Source organism: Neoarius graeffei, chromosome 2, assembly GCF_027579695.1.
Source record: "Neoarius graeffei isolate fNeoGra1 chromosome 2, fNeoGra1.pri, whole genome shotgun sequence".
Lineage (NCBI taxonomy): Eukaryota > Metazoa > Chordata > Actinopteri > Siluriformes > Ariidae > Neoarius > Neoarius graeffei.
Window position 1 is genome coordinate 54,631,601 of NC_083570.1, and position 17,390 is coordinate 54,648,990.

The 17,390-nt window shown below is 44.2% G+C and overlaps 1 protein-coding gene across 2 annotated transcripts in view; it reads right to left on the minus strand.

Moving 5' to 3' along the window:
• The window catches only part of LOC132881687 (von Willebrand factor A domain-containing protein 5A-like), an 86,203-nt gene that overhangs the window by 35,387 nt on the left and 33,426 nt on the right, over nt 1-17,390 (minus strand). For both annotated transcript variants that reach the window (XM_060914432.1, XM_060914431.1), the window contains exons 11-14: nt 7,038-7,152; nt 6,611-6,760; nt 6,344-6,453; nt 1,051-1,268 (exon numbers count right to left, since the gene is read on the minus strand). In XM_060914432.1, the coding sequence (XP_060770415.1) occupies nt 1,051-1,268; nt 6,344-6,453; nt 6,611-6,760; nt 7,038-7,152 (593 nt within the window). The remainder of the gene's footprint in view (nt 1-1,050; nt 1,269-6,343; nt 6,454-6,610; nt 6,761-7,037; nt 7,153-17,390) is intronic.

Here is a 17,390-nt window from a genome sequence, read left to right on the forward strand (position 1 = left end):
TGTTTACATGCAGAAAAGTACAATAATTGTAATATTATTGGAAGAATACTGTTGTATAAATAAGGTCAAGTATTTAGAAACTCGATATAGTTGCACTGCATTAAATGGTCATACTTTATTTAATGGTCATACTTTATTTAATGCCTACATTTTTTTTATTTACCAAATTACATTTCATTTATAAAATAAAAATTAGAACAAAAACTTCTCAAAAATGAAAATTAACATTTTACAATCTAAAACATTAAATCACATCGAGGGGTGCTGTAACAGGTGAGGCAAAGCAGGCAATTGTCTGGGGCCCCGAGCTGGAAAGCAGCCCCCGAGGACAGCTGATTACACTTGTCCACAACAATGACAAATTTCATGAGAACCCCCTGAAACCGAATTGAAAGGGGTTCTCACAAAACTGTCATTACGGTGGACAAATGTAATCACCCATCCACTCCTACCTCTCCTTCATTTAATAAATTTTACGATCAACCATGTACAGGAAACCACAATAACATATCTGGAGACCCCCTTAGAGATCGTGAAATTTCATGAAGCCATGCCACTAACTTTCTGAAAAAAGCTTTTCAGTACAGTATAGTGACCAAATCTTTAAATGTAATCTTCGATTGGCTACTAGGTAGGTAAAAATTTGTAATCTAAAGTACTGTAAGGCTTCTGTGCACTCAAATCAAGGTCATATCATGTACATGATACAAAAGCACCAAATCATCGTTCCCCAACTTTACAAACTCGCAACACATTTCATTAAGGAAATACAACACAATGTTAGTCAGATGAATCAGTATTTACGAACTCCTGTTTTGTTACTTACAGGAAGATCTAAATGCATGCCTCACTGAACATATAAACAAAAACAGGATGTCAGTTTCACCATGTGCTCTATATGTGTTTACACATAAAAGCAATAAAGCTAGTAGTATGTATGATAGTAATGCTCACATTATTGTATAGGTTTATAAATATTATTACCAATACAGGTTGAGTAAATTGACTCAGTTTAAAGAAAAAACAAGAGAGAGAGAAAAGAATACTGACTTAGGATAGGAATTCTTCTCGTCACCATCGGTCCTTTCATAGCTTGTCCGCTGCCTTTATTGACAGCTATGAAGGCTGTGTGTGAGCTGCTCACTCCAGACTGCTTACTCAGATCCACCACCCTGGCCTTCAGAGCCTCTTTATCAGCTCCATCATCCTGCTCGTCCCTTTCCAGAGAGCGGATCAGAGAGCGAGCACCCAGCCTGTGGATGGCCAGTCTGCACGCGCGCACACACAAAGCTGAATCAGTAACAAACAGATGATTGTAAGTGCTATTCTGTCATGTTGTGATTAGTTAGGATTTATGGGATAAACTTGACCATGTGTCTTACATTACCTGAAGTGCTTCTGTTAAGGATTTATCAATTTCCAGTTGTTTTTGAGGAGTTCAATAACAAAGTTAATACTGTACCACAAATCCCAAATCCACATGTCTTAACTACATATTACTCATTTCATTTTGGGATGAATGAAATGACTCAAATCCTCCATAAACTGCCATCTGGTTCAGCTTATCACACTAAACTGCTAGAGATTTTATTAGTATAAAACAGGGCTTCTCAAACATTTGTGTTTTCTCAATAAGCTGCTCTTGCATCTGCAGTGACAAATCGTTTGCGGTGCAAACAAATGGATCCTGAACCCATGAAAATGACCGGTAGTCCTCCAAGAAATAAGAAACTAACTGCTGCTTAAGCCCAGACAGGTGATCTGCAGCTGACTGAAAAATAGAGGAGACGTCACTGCCGCGTGCCTCAGTGATGAAGTCTGTGAGGCTGGGGAACATGTCACAATTTCTGACAATTATGCGGTCATGCCAGAGGACAAGTTTTTGGATGAAAGCATTCACCCTGTCAGCAAGCACAAACAGATTGGAATCTTGGCCTTGCAAAGACAGATTCAAACTATTCAGTCTGTCAAATATGTCGACCGAATACGACAAGGAAGCTAGCCACAGGGAATCATGGAGGTGCTTGGCCAGTTCCGAATTGCTTTCGGTCAAAAACAACTTAAGCTCTTCTCGCAGCGCATACAAGCGCTGTAACACTCTCCCTCTGGAAAGCCAGTGAACCTCTGTGTGCAAAAGCAGCTGTTCATGCCCAGAACCCATTTCCTGACAGAGGACCCCGAATAACCGTGAGTTCAATGGATGCGACTTAATGTAATTTATCATCTGAACTGCCTGTTGAAGCACAGACTGGAAGAGCGTCGGCATTTTTTTAGCTGCAAGTGCCTTGCCATGGATCATGCAATGAGTCCATCTTGCTAACAGAGCTACCTGTTAAAGGTGTGTCACTAGGCCACTCTCCTATCCTATCACTGATCACGCCCCATCGGTACAAATACCAACACAGTTCTCCCAGACCAAGTCTGCATTTTTGACAAACGAGTCAATAAGATGAAAGATTGCTTCCTCAGTTGTACGGGTTTGAAGAGGAAGACAAAACAGGACATCATCTTCAATCCCCTGGTCTTTCACAAACCTTACATAAGTAAGCACCTGAGCCCGCCCAGCAATATCAGTCGACTCATCTAACTGCAATGCATAGTAAGGACTCTGTCTAACTAGCTGCAGCAATTGCTCCTTAACATCACTGGCCAAATCAGAGATCCTGCGAGCTACAGTTCCACTGGATAGTGGAATGTCACGAAGTTTAGCAGCGGTGCTTTCACCCAGCATTATTCTGCAAATATCCTGTGCTGTAGGCAAAATCAGTGTCTCGGCTATAGTATGTGGCTTCCCAAGTTTAGCTATTCTTTGGGAGACCATGTACGAAACTTCGAGACACTAGACACGGTGGTATGTTTGGTTATGGTGGACTTTCGTAGATGAAGGGCATCACGCTTTCTTTTGAAATAATCCACCGGTTTGTTTTTCATGTCGGGGTGCTTGGTGTCCAAATGCCTCTTTAATTTGCACGGTTTCATGCTATCATTGGCAAGCACCTGCGCACAATTGACACATTGCGGACGTGGTTCCAGTGTGCCAGTAACAGAAAAAACGTATTGTAAATAACTTTTGTCATATTTGCAGAGTTTTGTTTTTTTTGGGAACTGGTGCACCAGTGGGACCAGCTCTCTCATCTCATCATCTGTAGCCGCTTTATCCTGTTCTACATGGTCGCAGGCAAGCTGGAGCCTATCCCAGCTGACTACGGGCGAAAGGCGTGGTACACCCTGGACAAGTCGCCAGGTCATCACAGGGCTGACACAGACACAGACGACCATTCACACTCACATTCACACCTACGGTCAATTTAGAGTCACCAGTTAACCTAACCTGCATGTCTTTGGACTGTGGGGGAAACCGGAGCACCCGGAGGAAACCCACGCGGACACGGGGAGAACATGCAAACTCCACACAGAAAGGCCCTCGTTGGCCACGGGGCTCGAACCTGGACCTTCTTGCTGTGAGGCGACAGCGCTAACCACTACACCACTGTGCCACCCCGTGCTTAATGTAATTAAGTTAAAATATAATTAACTGTGATACAATGTTGGATCCTTACAATTTTTAAATCAAAGAAAAAAGGTGGAGGAAAGAGAGAAAAAAGTAGGTGAAAGATTAAAAAAGGAGAGAGTAGGTTGACAAGTAGGCAAAGGAGGAAGTAAGTTGGCAAGTAGGAAAGAGAGATGGTAAGATCGGATTTAAATAGAGTTTTAAAGCGAGAAAAGAGGGCTGAAAGAGTCTTTAAAAAGACTGTTTAAATTATTACTGCAGTAGCAGTGCTGGAAGGCCAGCTATATATGCAAGGATGTAGCCTTTAAAAAGGCTGTTGGTAAAAAGTAATTGAAAAGCTAATAGTAGGCTATATGAAAGCTGCAATGGTACAAGCTCGACTCGATTGCACAGTGGTGTGTTTCCGATGTCTGTGATCGCTTATGTACTTGAGGTGCATCTATAAAAGTTCCTTGCTGAGATTTCAAATAATAACTCTGTTTTCATTGGCTGGACTGAAGACGAAGACGTTCGTTATTTGTTGATGCAACTGTAAACCAGCCCCTTGCATTTGCCACTGAGCGGTTTGTGACCACACACCCCACTCAAGGCGCGCCCCCCAGTTTGAGAACCACTGGTATAAAATATACTAGGAGCGGCGGCTACAATTATCAACAGCTTAACAATCTTCTGGCCATTGCAAAAGTAGAAAAGACTTTCAATACATAAATTGTGCATGAATAGTTACTCAAACTTCCATTGGAAAAAAATGAGTTGATTCCTGATTACTTAGCGTATCAGATCATGTGACACTGTTCCACAAGTATTGACACCTTTGTCCACAGTTATCGACACCCAGATGGTTATTTATAAAAAAATAATCGGTATGTGGTATTAAGTTAACAAAATGTAGTTTTTATTTAAAATTTGTTTTACATAGATTGATATTTAGTAGAAAATATCTTTTATATAAATAGATCAATGTTGGTGCTTACGTAAATGAGGAAATAATTCTAACGTTCGTAAACAAATGAACTGATAATGTTTAACCTGTCAGAAAATCTTTTTGTTCCATTTGCTGCCTACTATAAGTATTTTCGTAGATCACATTTTGTTAATCATTCGTTGTTGTTTGTACTAATTTCTACTTTTGTAGTTTACCAATAAATGTCAACAGGCATTTGACATTGTAACCACATGAAAATCCAGGTCAAAGGTCGCATGTCATTCCTTGAACCAAAATATAAAATGTCTACTGATATTGTAATATGTGGTAGATATTTACAACAAACTGCAAAAAAAAAAAAATCTGAAATGGAATAGAAAAATCTGAATATTTCAAGCATGTAATTTTTTTATACGCTAGGAATTTAATTCTGGTTTAATTCTATTTATTTCAATAGGATTCCAAATAGTCTATAAGATTTCCATTCTGTTATGAATCAGAAAAAAATTATTATAAAATCACAGCACTTTTATTTTTTTAAAGTACTTCATTTACTTCAACAATGTTACACAAAGCTCGATCCATAACAGTTGTAAATGTCACTTAATTCCACAGGGTGTTGATAATGGTGGACACCAGTGAAAGTGATCACTATTATCGACACCTCGTGTGACTTCTCAAACGCGCGTTTAGATACAAAATGGTGACTGTCAAATGAAAGCGTAAGAAACAAAGTAGGTTTCGACAAGGATATCATGAAGTATCTGTGAATTTGATAAGTAAAAACATGTCCATGATTTTTCCACCATGCTTACCTGTGATGATAATGTCTGGGTTTTCCTCAAATTGCTGAATGTGCTAAAAAATATTCCATCTCAGGTAATGAGCTGTGTCATTAGACGACAAGATCAAAGGGTGACGGGGTTCTTCTGGTTGATTGATTAACAAATAATAACTGTTGTAACTGAAACTCACCTTTGAAATCTGAAAAGGTGTTGATAATTATGGACTGTCAATAATTGTAGCCGCTGCTATAAGCTTTGATGAATATTAAGTAAGATAATATTTATTGCCCGATATTGAAGTGGTGGGCAAAGCTGTTCGCACTCGGACTGTGGACATTCAGAACTTTAACCACAAAATGGTTGTTATCTCGGAGCAGCTTTCAGCTTTGCAAGGAATACGTTTTTCGGAGATCAATTTGAATAGAATGGACAGATATGGACCAGCGGTGAGGACGTGCAAAGACTGCGTCTGGAAAGACCAAACAATTCATATCTTATCGACATTTGGCGCCCTGAGACAGAACCGGCCTTGTTTTAGGCCGTTGCTGAGAAAACATTTCCCCCTGAAGGTCAATGCCGGGAGACACTCTCATTCCTCTCTAATTCTCCGTGGTCGCCATTTTTACCCCCAGTGTGACAAACCAGCGCCTTCATGGCTGCAGGAGCGGACGACTGCTTGCTTGCGCTGGATTACTCCCCCCCCCCCCCCAAGTCCTGTGTTTAAAGTGTACCTGTGTTGTAGTTGTGCTTATGCAAAGGTTTTTTTAAATGTTCCCACACTGTACTCCTGACAGGAGCATAGTGTGGGGGTGTTCTTTTTTTCCTTATCTCTCCTCATGTTGTGTTTCCTTTTTATCTTTATCCCTGTCTTCCTGTCCTGTCTACCCTATGTCAATTGTATGTTGCATATGTACGGACAGGTTGACGGCTAATTTCGCTGGTACATGTGACTAGTGACAATAAAAGGCATCATCATCATTTATGACTGATAGGTATGACCTAAAAGGCCACCCAGCCAGGGTTTATTATATGATTATGTTGGAAATGTCTTAATCAGAAATGAGATCATCAAAATGAGAAAACTGATTGCTTTAAATATTACAGAGTACTTGTAGCAGTTACCCGCTGTTCTCAGCAGGCTTCAGGGAGAAGTGGACAATGTTTGAGATCTCCTGATCTCCAAGACGGTACCGAACTGATATCTTCCCCTTAGCATCTGGTTTCTGGCATTCCTAGAGACAGAAATTATAGATAAATAATTGAAAATCCATAGGCTGATGAATATAAAAATGAAGAGAAAATATGCAAATCAATCTCCACACAATACAATCAGATTCAGAATATAAAAAGGTAACATTTTCACATAAAACAGTGTGATAAAGCTCTCACCTCTCCTTTCAGCTGGGCATAAATCAGTGCTCTTTGACCATGGAAAAGTGAATTAATCGGGGGGCTCAGACGGGTGAAAGACACACCAGTCCAATCCTCAGTGATATCAATCACTGCTGGTTGTAAAGCATAACGGAGAGACTGCATTACCTAGCATTGGGAATGAAAGACAAACAATGTTCAATAATAAGGAGAACAGAATGTAGAAATATTTCACAGTAAAGCCTCCCTCAAAGGTCAATGGCAAACTGAGAGATGAACAGATATTGTCTGATGGGCATGCTGTAAATGAACCACCAAATAATTTAAATTAAATCGTGATTACTAAAGTGAGAAGTGATTCATTATTTGACAACATTAGGTTAAAGTATAAATTTATTATTTCTGTTTGTTTCTTTGTTGCTGTTTCAGAAGAACCCCGTCTTACTTTGGCCTGCATGCGGTCAGTTCCTGTGATGAACTGGGCGTGGCCAGAGCTGTTCTCAGCCAATCCTGTGATGAGTGCAGAACTTGCACCTTCACCAATCCCAAATGAGAAGCATCTGTTTAAACAAAGGAGTGGAATATAAATCCCTTATGAATCTTCTACTAGATCTCGAAAATCATCATTATGAGCATGCCAATTCAATCAATCAATCAATCAATCAATCAATCAATCAATCAATCAAGGTGCATGTATGTATATGTATGTGTGTATGTATAAGGCGGCACGGTGGTGTAGTGATTAGCACTGTCGCCTCACAGCAAGAAGGTTCTGGGTTTGAGCCCAGTGGCCAATGAGGGTCTTTCTGTGTGGAGTTTGCATGTTTTCCACGTGTCTGCATGGGTTTCCTCCAGATGCTCCGGTTTCCCCCACAGTCCAAAGGCATGCAGGTTAGGCTAATTGGTGGCTCTAAATTGACCGTAGGTGTAAATGTGAGTGTGAATGGTTGTTTGTCTCTATGGCCAAGTTTACATTAGACCGTATCTGTCTCGTTTTCTTCGCGGATGCACTGTCCGTTTACATTAAACCGCCTGAAAACGCCGGGAAACGGGAATCCGCCAACGTCCACGTATTCAATCCAGATCGTGTCAGCTCCGGTGCTGTGTAAACATTGAGAATACGCGGATACAATGTGCTGAGCTCTAGCTGGCGTCGTCATTGGACAACGTCACTGTGACATCCACCTTCCTGATTCGCTGGCGTTGGTCATGTGACGCGACTGCTGAAAAACGGCGCGGACTTCCGCCTTGTATCACCTTTCATTAAAGAGTATAAAAGTATGAAAATACTGCAAATACTGATGCAAATACTGCCCATTGTGTAGTTATGATTGTCTTTAGGCTTGCCATCCTTCCACTTGCAAGTGGTAAGTGATATGCGCTGGGATCACACACACAGCGGCTCAGTCCCGAATCACAGCTTGTGCACTTCACTCGCGCGCTCTGTGAGCTGCGCGAGGCCGGAGCGCGCACCCTCCAAAGGGCACTCGCTGTTCAGGGCGGAGTGATTTGGAGCGCAGGATGCCTGCAGAGCCGAGCGTATCCGTGTATTGGTGCTGCTGTGTGCACGCAAATCGTGTATTGGTGTTGCTGTGTGCACACTAATCGTTTTAAAAACGTTAATCTGATGATCCGCTGATACGGTCTAATGTAAACATGGGCTATGTGTCAGCCCTGTGATGGCCTGGCAACTTGTTCAGGGTGTACCCCACCTCTCACCCATAGTCAGCTGGGATAGGCTCCAGCTTTCCTGCGACCCTGTACAGGATAAGCGGTTACAGATAATGGATGGATTTATATATCAACCACTTGATGTGACCACACTGCAAAGCTTTCAAAGGCAATACAGTTGAAAACGGTTTTAACTCTGAGTTTTACACTATGCTATCATAGTCTCCTTATGAGGAATCATATGAACCCATTATGAGCTTTCCAGATATAGAAATTTATCAGAAAAAAAACCTCACTGTAAAACATGCTAAGTAAGGAATGAAATCACAATTGGGCATGCTGCCTCATCTAGAAATCTTAAATAAACCTATTTTTTATTACAGACAGCTTCACCATAGCAACTGTTACACAATTTACTTTTGTGGCAGCGGGGGCATGGCCAAGTAGCAGTCTGTGAATGGAGGGCGGGGTCAGGGAAGGTAAGTGGCCAAGTCATTCCACCTGCTGTCAATGTGTGTGTTGTTACAGGGATGGAGCATAAAAGAAGGGAGAAAGCAGAGAAAAGGGGCTCCCTCCTGACCACAATGCATGTGTGTGTGTGTGTGTGTGTGTGTGTGTGTGTGTGTGTGAATGAGTACTGAAAAGCTGAAATAAGAAAAAATAAAAAAGTGTTTGTGTGATCAACAACTCTCGCCTGCCGTGCTTCTGTGCTCCACCCACATCAGGAATTGTACAGTGGTGCTGAAACCCGGGAGCACAGAAGGGAACGACCCCATGGAGTCCTCCCCGTTCGAAGAGCTCATCCTTGCCCTCGCTACTGCCCAGCAGAACCAGTATCAAGCGCTGATCGCCCTCTGAAAGGAACAACAGCAACGCTTCGAAGCCTTGATGCTGGCCCAGCAGGAAGATCGCCAGGCGTTCCGGCACCTGCTCGCGTCAGCAGGGGCGTCGACAACCGCAGCCGGCACCCCTACGAAGATGGGCCCGCAGGATGATCCAGAAGCGTTCCTCACCCTCTTCAAGCAAGCAGCCGAGGTGTGGGGGTGGCCGCTGAAGCAGTGCGCGGCGTGCCTCCTCCCACTCCTGACTGGCGAGGCGCAGCTTGCAGCGCAGCAGCTCCCTGCTGACAGCCAACTGGTGTATGCTGACCTGAGGAAAGCCATCCTGCAGCGGGTCGGCCGCTCCTCAGAACAACATCGCCAGCGCTTCCGGACACTGGCATTGGAGGAGGTTGGCCGGCTGTTTGCATTCAGCCAGCAACTCCGGGACGCCTGCCGGCTATGGCTGAAGGTGGAAGACTGCAACGTCAACGAGATCGTCGATCTGGTGGCACTGGAACAGTTTATCTCTCGACTTCTGGAAGGAATGGCGGAATGGGTCCGGTATCATCGCCCGGCGTCGCTGGAACGAGCCATTGAGTTGGCAGAGGACCATCTGGAGGCGGCTCCAACGGCAGGCAGACGAGGCGTCTCCCCTCGATTCTCTTCTCTCTCTTCCCCCCGTCTCTTGTCCCCCTCCCCACCCTGTTCCCCTGCCGCGGAGGCGGCGGCCGGCTCCTCCCCAGCCGGCCCGTCACGCCCGTGGTGTCCTCCCATCTCCCTCTTCCGTGTCTGTGTTGTCTCCTCCTCAGGTGAGTGACACCGATAACACCATTGCAGAGGGAAAGCCTGGGCCGGTGTGCTGGCGCGGTGGGGAATCGGAGCATCTCCAGAGTTGGCGCTCCGCAAGGGAGGTGGAAGCTGTAATCCAGATCCCCGACACGCCAGAAACCACCCCCGATCAGGCCAGAACGTATCTGTGGCAGCGGGGGCGTGGTCTAGCATCGGTCTATGACAGGAGGGCGGAGTCGGGGAAGTTAATTGGCAGAATCATTTCACCTGTTGTTAATTGATGTTTGTGTGTCTTCCCAGTGACCGCGCCCTTCTTAAGGAGAGAGAGTGAGAGCAGAGGGACTCTCTCCATAACCAGACAGCTAATGTGTGTGCGTGTATTTACAGCTGAAAAGCTGAATAAAGAGAGTTTTGTATGCTCAGTTCTGTCCTGCCGTCCTTCTGTGCTCCACCCATTTACACGAACTGCCACAGTATCACATACCGGTAAGTGTTCAAGGGGATACATATCACGCTTTGGTGGATTCCGGTTGTAATCAGACCTCAATTCACCAACGCCTGGTGCAAGGTGAGGCATTGGGGAGAGCACAAGTGGTGAAAGTGTTGTGTGCACACGGGGATGTTCACAATTATCCCTTAGTGTCTGTCCGTATTCTATTCCAGGGCCAAATGCATAGAGTAAAGCCGGCGGTTAGTCCTCATCTCACCCACTCGTTCATTTTGGGTACTGATTGGTCAGGGTTTAAAAAGCTGATGGAATATTTAACACATAGTGGGTCCTGCACTAGTAGGTCACAGGAAGATCCCGGTGTGGCATTGACTGGAGAAGCTGTCACAGAGCCGTCTATGTCAGCACTGCATCAGAGTGAGGAGCAGCCCACTCCTCCTCCCTCTCTCCGGGATTCCCTTGGGGATTTCCCGTTAGAGCAATCGCAAGACGAGACTCTGCGGCATGCGTTTGACCAAGTGAGAGTAATCGATGGTCAAACTCTTCAGCCACGTGCAGCACTGACCTTCCCTTATTTTGCTATTATTAAAGATAGATTGTACCGAGTGACGCAGGACACTCAAACTAGTGAACGAATAACCCAATTGTTAATCCCAAAGAGCCGGAGGGAACTCATATTCCATGCGGCTCACTTTAATCCCATGGCTGGACACTTAGGGCAAGATAAAACACTAGCCCGAATAATGGCCTGGTTCTATTGGCCAGGGATTCGCGGGGATGTCCATTGGTGGTGTGCGGCGTGCCGTGAATGCCAAGTAGTAAATCACGCGGCCACTCCAAAAGCGCCGCTGTGCCCTCTTCCTCTAATCGAGACCCTGTTTGAGCGAATTGGGATGGATCTCGTCGGGCCATTAGATCGGACAGCACAGGGATATCGCTTTATTTTAGTTCTGGTGGACTATGCAACGCAATATCCGGAAGCAGTGCCTCTCCGCAATATCTCAGCACGCAGTATTGTGGAAGCGCTCTTCTGCTTATCTCCTGGGTTGGGATTCCGAAAGAAATCCTGACAGATGAAGGCACTTCGTTTATGTCACGCACATTGTGTGAACTGTATGGGTTATTAGGGATTAAATATATCCGCACCAGTGTCCATCACCCACAAACGGATGGCTTCATAGAGCGATTTAACCAAACACTCAAGAACATAATCTGGAAATTCATAAGTGAAGATGTGCGTAATTGGGATAAGTGGCTCAAGCCCCTGTTATTCGCAGTACAATAGGTCCCACAGGCCTCCATGGAGTTTTCTCCATTTGAATTATTATATGGGCGTAAACCGCATGGCATTCTGGACGTGCTACGGGAAAATTGGGAGGAGGGACCTTCACCTAGCAAGAACGAAATCTAGTACATTCTTGACCTGTGCGCAAAACCCCACACCCTCACGCACCTAACCCAGGAGAATTTGCGGCAGGCACAAGAACGTCAAATCCGGTTGTATGACAGGGGCACGCGCCTTAGAGAGTTCACGCCGGGAAACAAAGTGCTCGTATTATTGCCCATGTCAAGCTCCAAATTAGTCGCCAAGTGGCAAGGACCCTTTGAGGTCACACGGCGAGTCAGGGACGTCGACTATGAGGTGAACGGATGGGGCGGGGAATTGCAAATCTACCACCTCAACCTTTTAAAACGCTGGAATGAGGGGGTCCCCGTGGCGTTGGCATCGGTAGTCCCGGAGAAGGCAGAGCTGGGGCCAGAGGTGAAAAAGAGAACATCTCGGACCACTCTGGTCCCTTGTGTAGACCACCTCTCGCCGGCCCAACTCACGGAGGTGGCCAAATTGCAAAAGGAATTTTCTGACATGTTCTCATCCCTTCCTGGTCATACTCACCTCATAGAACACCACATCGAAACGTCCCCGGGGGTGGTAGTGCATAGCCGCCCTTACCGCTTGCCCAAACACAAGAAAAAGGTGGTTCGGGATGAACTCAAGACCATGCTCGAAATGGGCATAATCGAGGAGTCCCACAGTGACTGGAGCAGCCCAGTGGTCTTGGTTTCCAAGACTGACAGGCCTGTCCGGTTCTGTGTGGACTATAGAAAGGTCAACGCAGTGTCAAAATTTGATGCATACCCAATGCCTCGCATTGATGAGTTGCTTGATCAGTTAGGCACTGCTTGCTTTTATTTGACACTGGATCTAACAAAGGGATATTGGCAGATCCCCTTGACTCCTCTATCCAGAGAGAAAATGGCCTTTTCCACACCGTTTGATTTGCACCAATTTGTCACACTCCCTTTTGGGTTGTTTGGGGCGCTCACTATGTTCGAGCGGCTTATGGACAGGGTCCTCTGCCCTCCTGCTGCCTACGCAGCCGCCTATCTGGAGGATATAATAATCTACAGCTATGATTGGCCACGGCACGTGGAACACCTGAGGGCCATTCTAAAGTCGCTGAGGCGAGCAGGCTTCACAGCTAACCTGAAAAAGTGTGCAATTGGGCAGGTGGAAATACGTTATCTGGGGTTCCACTTGGGTGCGTCCCCAAATTAACAAGACTGCAGTGATTGCGGCCTGCCCGAGGCCCAAGACCAAAAAGGAGGTGAGACGGTTCTTGGGGCTGGCTGGCTATTATCATAGGTTTCTACCCAATTATTCGGACATCACCAGCCCACTAACCGATCTCACTAAAAAGGGGGCTCCAGATCCGGTCCAGTGGACAGAGCAGTGCCAACAGGCCTTCTCTGAGGTAAAAGCTGCACTGTGTGGGGGGCCACTTTTACACTCCCCTGACTTCTCTCTCCCCTTTATTTTGCAGACTGACGCATTGGACAGAGGACTGGGGTCCGTTTTGTTCCAGGAGGTGGAGGGCAAGCAGCGCCCCGTGCTGTACATCAGCCGGAAACTGTCGATGCATGAAAGCAAGTACAGCACAATTGAGAAGGAGTGTCTTGCCATCAAGTGGGTGGTCCTCGCCCTCCAATACTACCTGCTGGGGTGCCCTTTCACTCACTGTTCGGACCACGCGCCCCTCCAGTGGCTCCACCGCATGAAGGATGCCAATGTGCGGATCACCCGTTGCTATCTCGTCCTCCAGCCATTTAAGTTCAAGGTGACCCACAGGCCGGGGGCACAGATGGTGGTGGCAGACTTCCTGTCCCGTCAGGGTGGGGGGTGGGGTGTATGTGGCAGCGGGGGCATGGCCAAGCAGCAGTCTGTGAATGGAGGGCGGGGTTGGGGGAGGTAAGTGGCTAAGTCATTCCACCTGCTGTCAGTGTGTGTGTGTGTGTGTGTGTGTGTGTGTGTGTGTGTTAGTTACAGGGACGGAGCATAAAAGGAGGGAGAGAGCAGAGAAAAGGGGCTCCCTCCCGACCACAACGCATGTGTGCATGTTGAGTGAGTGAATGAGTGCTGAAAAGCTGAAATAAGAAAAATAAAGTGTTTGTGTGTGACCAACAACTCTCGCCTGCCGTGCTTCTGTGCTCCACCCACATCAGGAATTGCTACAACTTTGTTATAAAACAAACAATGTGTTCCTCTTTTTAAATAAATTTATTGTTAGGGTTGAATAATATTTGCTTCTGCCATACAAGTCGCTGTTGAGTTTTTACTTAAGTTGTTCCTCAACAAAAGGTAACTCCTGAACTCTCACATGCAGCAAAAATGAATGAAACTGGAGGATGCCGACATGCACATACAACTGGGGAGAGGACAACAGAGACCAAGTACTACTGTCACAGCACTACAATAATACAATCCCATTTCCAAAAAAAGTTAGGACGTTGTACAAAATGCAAATAAAAATAGAATGCTATGACTTGCAAGTCAAGGAAACCCTACAGTATATTTCACTGAAAATAGTACAAACATATCAAATGTTGAAACAGGATGTTTGTAGTTTGTTTTTTTAAATATATGCTCATTTTGAATTTAGTGCCGGTGACTTGTTTAAAAAATAAGTCAGGACGGGGCAACAAAAGACTGGAAACAACTGTGTAATGTTTATTAAACAAACAAACAAACAAACAAACAAACAAACAAACAAACAAACAAACAAACAAAAACAAACCACCTAATTAGGTAAATTGGCAACAAGTCAGTAACATGATTGGGTATAAAAAGAGCATCCCAGAGAGGTTGAATCGCTAAGAAGTAAAGATGGGAAGCAGTTCACCACTCTGTGAAAGACAAACTGAGCAACAATTGAAGAATAATGTTCCTCAGCGAGGTAAGCAATTCTTTGCAATTTTACATAATCTACAGTACATATCATTAAAAGATTCAGTGAATCCAGAGAAATCTCTGTCTGCAAGCGGCAAGGCCAAAAACCAACAATGGATGGTTGTGGTTGCTGGTGTGATTCCCTGGACCAGCAGGAATGGCTAAAGTACCCTTGAGCAAGGCACCTAACCCCCAACTGCTCCCCAGGCTGCTCTGGGTATGTTGTACATCACTCTGGAGAAGAGAATCTGCTAAATGCCATTAATCTAATGTAATGTAATGTGATCTTCAAGCCCTTAGGCAACAGTGAATTAAAAACAGACAGGATTCTGTAGTGGAAAATCGCTGCATAGGCCCAGGTACATTTCTGAAAACCATTGTCTGTGAACACAGTTCATTACTGTATCCACAAATGCAAGGTAAAACTATATATAAACAATATCCAGAAACAATACAGCCTTCTCTGGGCCCAAGCTAATTTATGATGGACTGAGGCGAAGTAGAAAATTGTCCTGTGGTCTGATAAATCGAAATCTGAAATTCTTTTTGGAAATCATGGAAATACACATCCTCCAGGCTAAAGAGGAGAGGGGCCATCCAACTTATCATCAGTGCACAGTTCAAAAGAAAGCATCTGTGATGGTATGAGGGTGCATTAGTGTACATGACACGGGTAGGTAGCTTGCACATCTGGGAAGGCACCATAAATGCTGAAATTATATACACGTTTCAGAGAAATATGCTGCCATCCAGACAAAATCTTTTTCAAGGAAGGTCTTCCTTCTTTCAGCAAGACAATACCAAACGACATTCTGCACATATTAAAACTGTATGGCTCTGTAGTAAGAGAGTCCGAGTGCTAAACTGGCCTGCCTGCAGTACAGACCTGTCTCCCATTTAAAATATTTGGTGTATTATGACACACAAAATACAATAAAGGAGAGGCTGAACTGTCAAGTAACTGAAATTGCATATCAGGCAAGAATGGGACAACATTTCTCTTTCAAAACTACAGCAACTGGTCTCCTCAATTCCCACACATTTACAGTGTCTTGTTAAAAGTAGAGGTGATGTAACATACAGTGGTGCTTGAAAGTTTGTGAACCCTTTAGAATTTTCTATATTTCTGCATAAATATGACCTAAAGCATCATCAGATTTTCACACAAGTCCTAAAAGTAGATAAAGAGAACCAAGTTAAACAAATGAGACAAAAAGATTAGACTTGGTCATTTATTTATAGAGGAAAATGATCCAATATTACATATCTATGAGTGGCAAAAGTATGTGAACCTCTAGGATTAGCAGTTAATTTGAAGGTGAAATTAGAGTCAGGTGTTTTCAATTAATGGGATGACAATCAGGTGTGAGTTTGTGGAAGTGTATCATGGCATGAACAAAGGAGATTTCTGAGGACCTCAGAAAAAGCATTGTTGATGCTCATCAGGCTGGAAAAGGTTACAAAACCACTTCGAAAGAGTTTGGACTCCACCAATCCACAGTAAGACAGATCGTGTACAAACGGAGGAAATTCAAAACCATTGTTACCCTCCCAAGGAGTGGTCGACCAACAAAGATCACTCCAAGAACAAGGCGTGTGATAGTCAGCGAGGTCACAAAGGACCCCAGGGTAACTTCTAAGCAACTGAAGGCCTCTCTCACATTGGCTAATGTTAATGTTCATGAATCCATCATCAGGAGAACACTGAACAACAATGGTGCGCATGGCAGGGTTGCAAGGAGAAAGCCACCGCTCTCCAAAAAGAACATTGGTGCTCATCTGCAGTTTGCTAAAGAGCATGTGGACAAGCCAGAAGGCTATTGGAAAAATGTTTTGTGGAGGAATGAGACCAAAATAGAACTTTTTGGTTTAAATGAGAAGCGTTATGTTTGGAGAAAGGAAAACACTGCATTCCAGCATAAGAACCTTATCCCGTCTGTGAAACTTGGTGGTGGTAGTATCATGGTTTGGACCCGTTTTGCTGTATCTGGGCCAGGACGGCTTGCCATCATTGATGGAACAATGAATTCTGAATTATACCAGCGAATTCTAAAGGAAAATGTCAGGACATCTGTTCATCAACTGAATCTCAAGAGAAGGTGGGTCATGCAGCAAGACAACGACCCTAAGCACACAAGTAGTTCTACCAAAGAATCGTTAAAGAAGAATAAAGTTAATGTTTTGGAATGGCCAAGTCAAAGTCCTGACCTTAATCCAATCAAAATGTTGTCGAAGGACCTGAAGTGAGCAGTTCATGTGAGGAAACCCACCAACATCCCAGAGTTGAAGCTGTTCAATATGGAGGAATGGGCTAAAATTCCTCCAAGCCGGTGTGCAGGACTGATCAACAGTTACCAGAAATTTTTAGTTGCAGTTATTGCTGCACAAGGGGGTCACACCAGATACTGAAAGCAAAGTTTAACATACTTTTGCCACTCACAGATATGTAACATTGGATCATTTCCCTCAATAAATAAATTACCAAGTATAATATTTTTGTCTCATTTGTTTAACTGTGTTCTCTTTATCTACTTTTAGGACTTGCGTGAAAAGGTGATGATGTTTTAGGTCTATTTACTGTATGCAGAAATATAGAAAATTCTAAAGGGTTCACAAACTTTCAAGCACTACTGTATTGGTAAACATACCCCTGTCCCAACTTCTTTGAAACATGTTGCTGGCATCAAGTTTAAAAATGAGCATATATTAAAAAAAAAAAAATCACTTCCATTTCAACATTTGATATGTTGTCTTTGTACCATTTTCAGTGAAATATAGGTTTTCCATGATTTGCAAATTAAATAAATCATATTCTGTTTTTTTTCACATTTTTCACAGCATCCC